Source organism: Pan troglodytes, chromosome 13 (genome assembly GCF_028858775.2).
Source record: "Pan troglodytes isolate AG18354 chromosome 13, NHGRI_mPanTro3-v2.0_pri, whole genome shotgun sequence".
Classification (NCBI taxonomy): Eukaryota; Metazoa; Chordata; class Mammalia; order Primates; family Hominidae; genus Pan; species Pan troglodytes.
Genome location: NC_072411.2, coordinates 28277315 through 28290584, shown reverse-complemented (window position 1 = coordinate 28290584; position 13270 = coordinate 28277315). Strand labels below are relative to the sequence as shown.

At 43.4% G+C, this 13270-nt stretch overlaps 1 protein-coding gene across 5 annotated transcripts in view; it reads right to left on the bottom strand.

Moving 5' to 3' along the window:
* The window catches only part of MYO7B (myosin VIIB), a 103598-nt gene that overhangs the window by 30548 nt on the left and 59780 nt on the right, over positions 1 to 13270 (bottom strand). For all 5 annotated transcript variants that reach the window (XR_010150015.1, XR_001716182.3, XM_016949685.2 and 2 more), the window contains exons 18-20: positions 13038 to 13136; positions 10423 to 10517; positions 1052 to 1136 (exon numbers count right to left, since the gene is read on the bottom strand). Coding sequence is in view for 3 of the 5 variants with exons in the window: in XM_016949685.2 (XP_016805174.2) it covers positions 1052 to 1136; positions 10423 to 10517; positions 13038 to 13136 (279 nt within the window). In the remaining 2 variants the exon portion in view is untranslated. The remainder of the gene's footprint in view (positions 1 to 1051; positions 1137 to 10422; positions 10518 to 13037; positions 13137 to 13270) is intronic.

The window sequence follows — 13270 nt, the reverse complement described above, 5'->3', positions numbered from 1 at the left end:
GTGAAATAGCATAAATAATAAAGGGGCCTCCTTGGGGCCGTGGATGGAGAGAATTGGTGTGGATTTCACACGGGTGAAATGGGAGAGTGGATTCCTGAGGCCCTGCTGTCCACATCTGCCAGCCAAGTTCAGCTGACTTGCCCACAGGCTAGCACACCTGTGTGGAGGCCTGTGGCCACTCAAATCCCTGAGAGCATCTTTAAAGTAAAAGTGCAGTAATAAATGGATGAACACCACGTCAGTGCCGCAAACATCCCCTGGGCCACAGCAGTCCCTGGGCTTCCTAAAGACCCGCCCAACGGGTTGGCTTAAGAGCTTGGAAGTCACAGCCCCTCATCTAAACCCCAACTCTGGGGTTTACTAGTCTCATGCTCTTGGGGAAACTGCTCAACCCCTCTATGTCTCAGTTCCTTGACGCACAGAGTTGGTTTAATATTAAATAAAATGATGTATGCGAAGCAACAGGCCCCAAGGAACTGCTCCACACAGGTCAGCTACTATCATGCCGTTGGTGGGCGTGGAATGCAGGCAGGCTGGGCCAGTCTTGCTGATGTGACCATTTCGTGTCATAACCAGTCACATCCGTGACAAAAGCAAGTGGCCAAGTGACACAGGCACAGCCATGGTTGCTCTAGTTCATTCTTTTGAGCAGATACTCATTAGCAAATGCCCGTGGTTAAGAGAAAAAATTAGGAAAAGGTACTTGGAACAAAGAATAATCAATCCATTTGCTTATTTGTTGCCTGCAAGTTGGGAAAAGACAGGAGGTATTCCATTCCAGAGCAGGACACCTAGTCTAGCTCTGAGGATGCTCCAAATTCTGCAAAACATTTTGAAGCCTGCAGACCATGGGGCCGGAGATTATGCTAAGAAGAGACTGTGTGGGATGCTGAGGTCTGATCATTTTAAATTTGCATGCCACGTCTGTGAATGATTTGATCCTTCCTGCCTGAGGTCTCTCATTCAGAGAAACAAACTTTACAAATCTGTCTTTTACTGGACAGTTACCCACTGGTCCCGCGGGCCCAGCCGCCCCAGAGAGCTCTCTCACCAGCTTGAAATTCCTCCTGTTGCAGTAGCCTCTCCACCAGGCCTGCAGGGTCACAGCTGCCCGCCTCTGCCTCAGGAACTCCTTCCTAGAAGGGCAATGCAAGCCACACACATGTAACAATCCCAGATGGTTTAAAGCTTCTGAGGGAGAAAAACTGGTTTGGAAGGGAACAGGGTTAGTGAAATATTGGGAAAAATGAATACGTACAATCCTTTCTCAGAAGGTGTTACAGACCAAAAGACTCACAGGCAGGTTAGGAACAAAAAATCTACTATCAGCAACCCAAATTTGTGGATGATGACAGTCCAGTGTTTTTTGTTTTTTGTTTTTTTAGATGGAGTTTCACTCTTGTTGCTCAGGCTGGAGTGCAATGGCACGGATCTCGGCTCACTGTAAACTCCACCTCCCAGGTTTGAGCAATTCTCCTGCCTCAACCTCCTGAGTAACTGGGATTACAGGTGCCTGCCACCACGCCCAGCTAATTTTTGTATTTTTAGTAGAGATAGAATTTCACCATGTTGACCAGTTTGGTCTCAAACTCCTGACCTTAAGTGATCCACCTACCTCGGCCTCCCAAAGTGCTGGATTACAGGCGTGAGCCACTGTGTCCAGCCAACAGTCCAGTTTTTTTAAGTTATCAGAAAATTCTCCCTCATTCCCTCTACCCCCAAAGAGCTACAAAAGGATAAAACTTACTTCCGCATTTTTATTGCAGACGGCCCTCCTCTGGCCACTAGCCCAGGGCTGGACACGGAGAAGAAAACCTGAAAGCTGGGCTCTGGCGAGACGGAGTCACTCCCAGGCAAGCTCAGTGCATATAGAGATGCAGGCATGCCTCAGTTTATTATGATGTTACTTTGCTCTATTGCACTTTGCAGATATTGTGTTTTTAGAAATTGAAGGTCTGTGGTAGCTGTGTGTTGAGCTAGTCTATTGGTATCATTTTTCCAACAGCATGTGGTCACTTCATGTCTGTATAACGTTTTGGCAATTCTTGCAATATTTCAAATTTTTCATTATTATTACATCTGCTGTGGTGATCTGTGATCTTTAATGTTACAATTGGAATTGTTTTGGGGCACCACAAACTGCACCCATATAAGATGGGAAACTTAACAAATGTGTGTGTTTTGACTGCTCCACCAACCAGTAGTGCCCCATCTCTCTCTCTTTTCTCTGTTTCCCTGTTCCCTGAGACAGAGCAATACTAAAATTAGGCCAGTTAATAACTCTATAATGGCCTCTAAGTGTTCATGTGAAAGGAAGCATCTCATGTCTCTCACTTTAAATCAAAAGCGAGAAATGATTAAGCTTCGTGAGGAAGGCCCGTCCAAAGCTGAGACAGGCCAAAAGCTAGGTCTCTTGCGCGAAACAGCCACGTTGTGAATACGAACGAAAAGTTCCTGAAGGAAATTAAAGGTGCTACTCCAGTGAACACATGAATGATGAGAAAGTGAAACAGCCTTCTTGCTGATATGGAGACAGTTTTCGTGGACTGGATAGAAGATCAAACCAGCCACAACATTTCCTTAAGCCAAAGCCCAACCCAGAGCAAGATCCTAATTCTCTTCAATTCTGTGAAGGCTGAGAGAGGTGAGGAAGCTGCAGAAGAAAAGTATGAAGCTAGCAAAGTTTGGGTCATGAGGTTTAAGGAAAGAAGTCACTTCTATAACATAAAAGTGCAAGGTGAAGCAGCAAGTGCTGATGGAGAAGCTGCAACGAGTTATCCAGAAGATCTAGCTAAGGTCATTGATAAATGTGGCTGCACTCAACAACAGATTTTCTTTCTTTTTTTTGAGATGGAGGCTCCCTCTGTCGCCCAGGCTGGAGTGCAGTGGCGTGATCTCAGCTCACTGCAACCTCCACTTCCCAGGTTCAAGCGATTCTCCTGCCTCAGCCTCCCGAGTAGCTGGGACTACAGGCTTCCACTACCATGCCCGGCTAATTTTTTGTATTTTTAGTAGAGATGGGGTTTCACCATATTGGCCAGGCTGGTCTCGAACTGCTGACCTTGTGATCCACCCACCTCGGCCTCCCAAAGTGCTGGGATTACAGGCATGAGCCACCACACCTGGCCAACAGATTTTCAATGTAGACAAAACAGCCTTATATTGGAAGAAGACGCCACTAGGACTTTTATAGGTAATAGAGAGGTATAGAGAGTTCAGTGCCTGGCTTCAAATCTTTAAAGGACAGTCTGACTCTCTTATTAGCAGCTTATGAAGCTGGTGACTTTAAGCTGAAGCCAATGCTAATTGACCATTCTGAAAATCCTAGGGCCCTTAACAATCACGTTAAAGCTACTCTGCCTGTAATCTAGAAATGAAACAACAAAGCCTGGGTGACAGCACATCTATTTATAGCATGGTTTACTGAATATTTTAAGGCCACCATTGAGACCTACTGCTCAGAAAAAATGATTTCTTTCAAACTATTACTGCTCATTGACAATTCACCCGGCCACCCAAGAACTCTGATGAAGACATACAAGGAGATTAATGTTGTTATGCCTGTGAACAAAGCATCCATTCTGCAGCCCATGGATCAAAGGGTAATTCAGACTGTCAAGTCTTATTTAAGAAATAAATGCCATAATGCTATAGCTGCCATAGATAGTAATTCTCCTAATAGATCTGGGCAAAGTCCATTGAAAACCTTCTGGAAAGCTTTCACCATTCTAGATGCCACTAAGAACATTCATGATTCAGGAGAGGAGGTCAAAATATCAACATTAACAGGAATTTAGAAGTTGATTCCAATCCTCATGAATGACTTTGAGGGGTTAAGACTTCAGTGGAGGAAGAAACAGCATATGTAGCGGGAATAGCAAGAGAACTAGAAGTAGAAGTGGAGCCTGAAGATGTGGCGAATTTGCTGCAATCTCATGATAAAACTTGAATGGATTAGGAGTTACTTTTTTTTTTTTGAGACAAGGTCTCACTCTGTCACCTAGGCTGGAGTACAGTGGTGCAATCTCGGCTTACTGTAACCTTCACCTCCCAGGCTCAAGTAATCTTCCCACCTCAACCTCCTGAGTAGCTGGGACTACAGGTGCACATCACCACGCCCGGCTAATTTTTTGTATTTTTAGTAGAGATGAGGTTTCACCATGTTGCTCAGGCTGGTCTTGAACTCCTGAGCTCAAGTGATCCACCTGCCTCAGCCGGTCACAGTGCTGGGATTACAGGCATAAGTCATCTTGCCAGCCAGGAGTTGCTTCTTATAGATGAGCAAAGAAAGTGTTGTTGTTGTTTCCTTTCTTTGTTTTCTTTTTTGGAGACAGGGTCTCACTCTGTCATCTGGGCTGGAGTGCAGTGGCGTCATCAGAGCTCAACATAACTTTGAATTCCTGGCCTCAAGGATCCTTCCACCTCAGCCTCCCAAATAGCTGGACTAGAGGCATGCACCACCATGCCCAGATAATTTTTGTATTTTTCTTTTGTAGAGATGAGTTCTCACTACGTTGACCAGGCAGGTTTTGAACTCCTGGCCTCAAGTGATCCTCCTGCCTTGGCCTCCCAAAATGCTGGGATTACAGGTATGAGCCACCGTGCCTGGCCAACACTTTCTGATGTCATTCTACATGTATGTAGAGAAAATATTTAAGAAAATTGTATTACATATGAGAGAAGGTAAATGGACATAAAAGGGGGTAAAGTTTCTATACTTCACTGGAAGTGGTAAAATGATGACAGCGGTAGATACTTTCTCTCTGTGTGTATGTGTATAATGTGATACCTAATGCAACCACTTTAGAGAGCTATAAAAAAGATATAAACTCTAACACATTGTAGATAAATCAAAATGAAATACTTAAAAATTTTTAAATAAGTCATAGAAAGGCAGGAAAAAGAAAACATAAAAATGCGAAGGAGAGAGGAAAAAAATAGAAAACAAAAAATAAAATGGCAGACTTGAGCTCTAACATGAATAATTACATTAAATGTAAAAGGCCTAAATACAGTAAGTCCTCAATGTTGCTGATACCTTCTTGGAAACAGGCTTTGAGTGAAATGATATGTAATGGAACCAACGGTTTTCTCATCATTATAATGAAACCACATTGAAGGGAACAATGATATTCGAACACCTGCTGTATATTCTTGGAAAGTCATAGTTTCCAAGAATCTGTTGATGATGTTAAGGGAGAATTTAATGTATGCCAATGACATACACTGGCAGAATGGATTGAAAAACATGACCCGATTACATACTGTCTATGAGAAACTCACTTAACATATAGTTATATAGGTAGGCCGAAAGTAAAAGGATGAAAAATATAGATCATGTAAATAGTAATCAAAACAGGAGTGGCTATATTAATACCAGATAAAGTAGACTTCAGAGCAAAGGAGATAAGCAGAGACAGAGAAGGATATTACATGATAATAAAAAGCACATCCACCAAGACATAGCAATCCTAACTGTGTGTTCACCAAACAACAGAGCTGCAAAATATGTGAAGCAAAAATGATAAAACTGAAATGGAAAAGGCAAATCCACAATTATAATTAGAGACTCTCTCAACAATTGATAAAACACATAGACAGAAAATCAGCAACAATATAGACTTCAACAGCACTATCAACCAACAAGATCTAATTGACATTTTTCAGAGCACACCTCCGAATTAACAGCAAAATATATGTTCTTTCCAAGTGCTCTTAGAATATATACCAAGAGAGGACATATTTTGGGCCATAAAGGAAACTTCAACATACTTAATAGAACTTAATTCTTACAGAGTGTGTCTCTTACCATAGTGAAATCAAACTAGAAGTCAAAGACAAAATGATAACAGAAAAATCTCTAAACACTTGAAAACCAAACAACATACTTCTAAATTTCACAGAGGAAATTTCAAGGAAAATTTAATTTTTCTTCTGAGTGAAAGTGGATGAAATTGAATGAACTAAATGAAAGCATAACATGTGAACATTTGTGAAACACAGCTAAAGCAGTGCTAAGACAGAGATTTATATCACTCTACATTAGAAAAGAGGAAAAGCCTTGAATTAATAATCTAATCTCCTGCCTCAAGAATCTAGAGGAAGAAGGGTAAAATACACCCAAGGATATATTTTGGAAGGATGAAAATAATAAAAGAGCAGAAATTAAGGAAATTAAAAATAAAAAATTAGAGAAGAAGTAATGAAACTAAAGCCAGATTCTTTGAAAAGGACAAGAATGTTTTTTGTTTTGTTTTGTTTCATTTTGTTTTTTTGAGACAGAGTCTTACTCTTGTTGCCCAGGCTGAAGTGCAATGGCACAATCTTGGCTCACTGCAACCTCCACCTCCCAGGTTCAAGCGATTCTCCTGCCTCAGCCTCCTGAGTAGCTGAGATTACAAGCGCCTGCCACCATACCCAGCTAAATTTTGTATTTTTAGTAGAGACGGGGTTTCGCCATGTTGGCCAGGCTGGTCTCGGACTCCTGACCTCAGGTGATCTGCCTGCCTCGGCCTCCAAAGTGCTGGGATTACAGGTGTGAGCCACCATGCCCGGCCAGGACAAGAAAATTGACAAATCTTTAGCAAGACTGACAAAGAAAAAAAGGGGAAGACATAAATTTCCAATATCAGGAATGACACAGGGGATATCATTACAGAGTCTGCAGATATCAAGAGGATAATAAGGGAATATTATGAACAAATTGACATGCATACATTTGACAACTTAGATAACATGGACTAGTTCCTCAGAAAGCACAAATTACCACAACTCGCTCAATATAAAATAATTTGAATCATTCCTATAACTATTAAATAAATTGAATTTATAATTAAAAACTCTCTATAAAAAAATTCCCAGGCCCAGATATTTTCACTGGAGACTTTTGCCAAACATTTAAAGAAAAATTCACATCAATTCTACACAATTTCTTCCAGAAAACAGAGGAGGAAACACTTCCTAATTCATTTTATGAAGCTAGTGTTACTCTGATACCAAAACCAGACAAGACAAAAGAAAAAAAAATCCTCAGACCTCATGAATATAGACGCAAAAATCCTTAATGAAACATTAACAAATAGCATTCAGCAACATAAAAAAGAATTATACACTATGACTGAGTGGTGTTTCCTCCAGGGATGCAAAGCTGGTTCAATATTTAAAAATCAGTAAACGTAACTCACCACATTGAAAGGCTAAAGAAGAAAAATCACATATCATTATCAACTGATGCAGGAAAAAAATTGACATTCAACACTTGTTCATGATAAAAACTCCCAGAAAACTAGGAATATCGGAAGCTTCCTCGACTTGAGAAAGGGCATCAATGAAAAATCTACAGCTAACATTATATTTAATGGTTAAAGTCTGAGTGTTTTCCCCCTAAGATAAAGGACAAAGCAAATATATCTGTTCTCACCACTCTAACAATACTGGATGTTCTGGCTACTGCAATAGGCAAGAGAAGGAAATAAAAGACATACGGATTGGAAAAAAAAGAAAGAAAACTGTCCCTATTTGCAGATGACAGGATGATCTACATCCAAAATTCTAAGGAATTTATAAAAAGTGAGCTCAGCAAGGCTGCAGGATATGAAGTCAACACACAAAAATCCAACATATTTCTATTTGCTAGCAATGAATATGCCAATGTCAAAATTAAAAATACAGTACCATTTATAATTCCAAAAAAACATGTAAATCTAATAAAACATGTACAGGGTTTGTGTGCTAAAAACTACAAAACACGGATGCATGAAATCAAATAAGATCTAAATAAATGGAGCTACGTATCATGTTTATGGATTGTAAGATGGATTTAGTAGAGATGTTAATTCTCAAATTGCTATACAAGCCTATTACTATCAAAAATCCCAACAAGGTTTTTTTTTTGTAGATATAGACAAAATTATTTTTATATGTACATGGAAATGCAAAGGAACTACAATAACTGAAACACTTTTGAAGAAGAAAAGTGGGAAGAATTAGTCTACACAGCTTTAAGATTTATTATATAACTATGATAAACAAGATGTTGTGGCATTGCGGAGGGATAGAGTCATCGACCAATGGAATGGGATAGAGAACCTAGAAATAGACCCACACCGCTAGGTTTTGATAAAGATGTAAAAGCAATTCATTGAAGGAAGGATAGACTTTTTTTATGAATAATGCTGGGGAGACAACCATAGAAAAAAATTTAAAAGAACCTTGACCTAAGTGTCACGCTCTACACAAAAATTAATTCAAAATGGGAATGTATCATGGACCTACATGTAACATATTTAAAACTATAAAAACTTTTAGAAAAACACAAAAGAAAATCTTGACGAAAAGAGTTCTTAGACTTAACACTAAAAGCACGATCTATGAAAGAGAAATTTGACAATTAGACTTTACCAAGATTAAAAACTTTTGCTCTGCAAAGCCCTCTTAAGAGGATGAAGAGACAATCTACAGACTAGGAGAAAATATTCACAAACCACATAGCTGACAGAGGACTAGTATCTAGAATATATAAAGAACTCTCAAAACTCAACAAAGACTCCAATTAGAAAACAGGCAAGCAACATGCACAGACAGGTCACCAAAGAGGGGACACATACATGACAAGCACACACAAAGGTGTTCCACATCGGGAAATGGTAAGGACAGCCACAATGAGAGACCATCACATACCTGTCAGAAGGGCTAAAATAAACAGTGACAACATCAAATACTGGTGAGGATGCACGGACACTGAGTCAGCCAGACATTGCTGGTGGGAATGTAAAATGGTACAGCCACTCTTGAAAACACTTTGGCAGTTTCTTAAGAAACAAAACTTGTAACCGCTGTATGACTCAGCAACTGCACTCCTGGGCATACCACCCAGAGAAACGGCAGCTGATGTTCTCACAAAAACCTCATAAATGTTCATAACAGCTTTATTCGTCAAAGCCAAAAACTGGAAACAGCCCAGATGTCCTTCTACAGGTGAATGGTTAAACAAACTGTGGTGTATCCATCCCATAGAATACCACCGAGCAATAAAAAGTAACAAAATATTGGCTGGGCGCAGTGGCTCACACCTGTAATCCCAGCACTTTGAGAGGCTGAGGCGGGTGGATCACTTGAGGCCAGGAGTTTGAGACCAGTTTGGGTAACATGGCGAAACCCCGTCTCTACAAAAAATACAATAATTAGCCGGGCAAGGTGGCGGGTGCCTGTAGTAGTACCAGCTACTTTGGAGGCTGAGGTGGGAGGATAGCTTGAGCCCGGAAAGCAGAGGTTGCAGTGAGCCAAGATTGTGCCACTGTACTCCAGCCTGGTTGACTGAGTGAGACTTTGTCTCAAATAAATAAATAAATAAATAAATAAATAAGTATTAATGCAAGCAATAACCTGGATGAATCTCCAGAGAAACATGCCAAGTGAAAAAAGCCCACCCCAGGCTGCATGTTGTATAATTCCACGTATATAACATTTGTGCAATGGCAACATTCTAGAAATGTAGAACAGGTTAGAGGTTGCTGGGGTTAAGCAGCACTGGGGGCAGGTGTGAGGGAGGGGGCGTGGCTAAACAAGGCCGCAGAAGGAATCCTGGTGGTAAGACGTTCCACTGGGGGAAATGGGTGAAGATTATGGCGATATCTCTATATTGTTTCTTACAACTGCATGTAAATCTACAGTAATCTCAAAACAAAAAGTTTAATTTAAAATGTTGGGAGTCAGGGTGGCCAGCCTGCCTGGCCTCTGACCACGTGGGCCTGTTTGGTCAGATGCGGCCTGTTGTCCTGAGATCGGCAGCACCAGGGTCTGGCCCTGAGCTGGCCTCCGGCTTCCCAGCAGCACAGCTGCCTCTCTAGCTGTGGGCCCTAGCTCCCTGCTCCCTGCCCTGCTCTCTGTCCCCTCATTCTCTATTCCCGGGGCTGGCTGTCTTCTACTTTCTCATGCCTGGGTTTCCAGCCCTTGCTATGGTGGCTCAGGAACCCAGGTGAGGGTGGGGCAAGGCAGCAGCGCTGCTGATCCACTGATCCTGGATTACAACTCAAGCGGTACCCTCTTACTCACCAGGGAACCCAGGCAAGCCATGGATTCTTTCCTGTCCAAAAGCAAATTGCCTCACAACCCAAACCCATACGCTTTGATATAATGGAAGTGGAATGTCAAACCCTGGTTGAGAGCGGGGCTGCCCCTTCATTCGGCTCCCATCTCTTGCATATGGAGTGTTTTTTTGTTTTTTCCAAACATTCCAATAATGTATCTGAATTCTCTGGCCAACACAGGCTGCAGTGTCCCTGGTTGGAAGGCATTGGAAGATCTCAGTAACCCCAGGGAGGGCCCAGCGGGAACATGTGATCCTGGTTTGTGGGCTGCAGGCCTGTGTGGGGACACTGTGGGCAGGAGTGGGCTGGGTGGGCCTTGGGGTGGGGCCGGCACCTGTATCTGTAGCCCCGCAGGACTTTCTGGATGCTGAGCGCCGCTCTGTCTAGCACCTGGCTTCTCTGTACCTCCAGCAGAGTGTCCTGATGATCCTGGAACAGGAGAGACGCCGTCACTGGGCTGCTCACCCTCACCCTACAGCCCCTGCCTGGGGCCAGGGCTCTGTCTCCCGAAGGTAGCATCTCTCAGGCTTCTCCCAGGAGGGCAGGCCAGAGAAGGGGGCCCTCAAAGTGACCTTGATGTTGCTCAGAGACAGGAGCTGCAACTATACCTCCCACCCCAATCCAAGAACTTCCCACATTAGCTCTTTCTTCTTGCTAATTCAATGTGGCATCCTTTATTTCTACTCTGAAGAATTCAAGAGGGGGCACAAAATTTTCCTGAAGTTGTGTTTTATTTCCCAAAATTCATGTGACATTTGCATTCAACCGTGTAAAAGCCCCATGCTTGTTTCAATATAAAAATGTTACCCTCAATAATAGTGGGAGACTTTAACACCTCACTGTCAATATTAGACAGATCATCGAGACAGAAAATTAACAAAGATATTTAGAACTCAGCTCTGGATCAAGTGGACCTGATAGATATCTACAGAACTCTCCACCCCAAAACAACAGAGTTAAAGCAGTGTTAAGAGGGAAAGTTATAGCACTAAATGCCCTTATCAGAAAGCTAGAAAGATCTCAAATTGACGCCCTGACATCACAACTAAAATAACTGGAGAATCAAGAGCAAACAAACTTCAAAATTAGCAGAAGACAAGAAGAAACCAAGATCAGAGCAGAACTGAAGGAGACAGAGATACGAAAAACTCTTCAAAAAATCAATGAATCCAGGAGCTGATTTTTTTGAAAAAATTAATAAAATAGACCACTACCTAGACTAAAAAAGAAGAAAAGAGAGAAGAATCCAATAGACACGATAAAAAATGATAAAGGGGATATCACTGCTGAGCCCACAGAAATACAGACAACCATCAGAGAATAGTATAAAAACCTCTATGCAAATAAACTAGAAAATGTAGAAGAAATGGATAAATTCCTGGACACATACACCCTCCCAAGACTTAACCAGGAAGAAGGTGAATCCCTGAATAGATCAGTAACAAGTTCTGAAATTAAGGCAATGATAGCCTACCAACGAAACAAATCCCAGGACCAGATGGATTTACAGCTGAATTCTACCAGAAGTACAAAGAGGAGTTGATACCCTTTTTTTTGAAACTATTCCAAACAATTGAAAAGCAGGGACTCCTCCCTGGCTCATTCTATGAGGCCAGCAGCATCCTGATAACAAAACCTGGCATAGATACAACAAAAGAAGAAAACTTCAGGCCAATATTCCTGATGAACATCGATGCAAAAATTCTGAATAAAATACTGGCAAACTGAATACAGCAGCACATCAAAAAGCTTATCCACTACGATCAAGTTGGCTTCATCCCCAGGATGCAAGACTGGTTCAACATACGCAAATCAATACACATAATTCACCACATAAACAAATCTAAAGACAAAAACCACATGATTATCTCAATAGATGCAGAAAAGGCCTTCGATGAAATTCAACATTGCTTTATGTTAAAAAACTCTCAATAAACTAGGTATTGAAGGAACATGCCTCAAAATAATAAGAGCCATTTATGACAAACCCACAGTGCCCTGAGATGGTCCCTCTGCTGGCCTTGCCTCCCCCACTAAATTGGAAGCCACTCTGCTTCTTCCCACGCATCTTAGCCTCTGAGCCCCAGCACAGCCTGACTACTGCACAGCCAAATGGACAGACAGACCGACTCGAGGGCTGGGGCCAGGACGTCCCTCTGAGGACACATAAGGGCAGGTGGGCAGGCACCATGGGGGAAGAGGAAGGGGCAGCAGGGATGGGTGGGAGCTCAGGCGAGCTGGCAAAGCATCCTCCCAGCTCTGCTCCCAGTTATTCCTCTTCCCTCTCACTGTGCTGGCCCGCTGAGGCTTATGAGACTAGGGGACAGGGAGGTTCCCTCCTCAGTGGCTCTGACCCAAATGGCACTTCTGGAGGGCCCCGAAGCTTCCTTTGTGTGACTTCAGCTCCCTGTGCATTTTGGGGGAGGCAGGTTGTGGTGGTGATGCTCGCACAAGCCCCGCTAAGGACAAGTCACTTTGTGGAGAGTTGACACACAGCACCCTTCCACTAAAGCAGTAGCCCTCCGGGCTCTGCAGAGGCTGGGCCTCCCCATTGTGGGGAAGCCTGCATGGCAGGATGTGGCTGCCAGCATGATGGACGCCAGGTCTCAGGACACCGGCAGACCGCCCTGAGCTCCTGGGTGCTGCCCTATGGCTGGAAGGCGCCTCCTCTGCACCCTCAGGCCTTGCCCTAGGTACCCCTCTGAGAAGCCTCCTGGGCTTCCGCAGGCTGGGCCGGCCCTCCCCAGTACCCTCACCACCACCTCATTGTCCCCTAGCGTGATGTTCTACATCCAGGGGTGCCCTGAGGGTGGGGACCACGCTTTGAGCTGCTCTGCCCAGTGTCATTGGCTCAGGGCACATGGACCATGGACCCCGAGCCTGGTGCAAGAGCTGACAAGCCCACATGCTGCAGGAGGCCGACAGCTGGCTGGTTCCTCGGGGTCTCACCTTCAGGAAAATTTTGGTCTTCCCCACTTTCCAGTCTTTGTCTGTCCGCAGCCACACGTCAGTGATGCCCAGGGTCATCTGGCGGAACTTGCCTTGCAGCTGCCAAGACCAAACGGGGGTATCGGTGGGAGGTGGGGCAGAGACCCCTCGGCGGCTCTCTGGGGGTGGTGTCTCCCTCCTCCCACAGGCTCCCCCATCAGGGGCTGCCCCCCACCCCCGCCCAGGCACAGGCA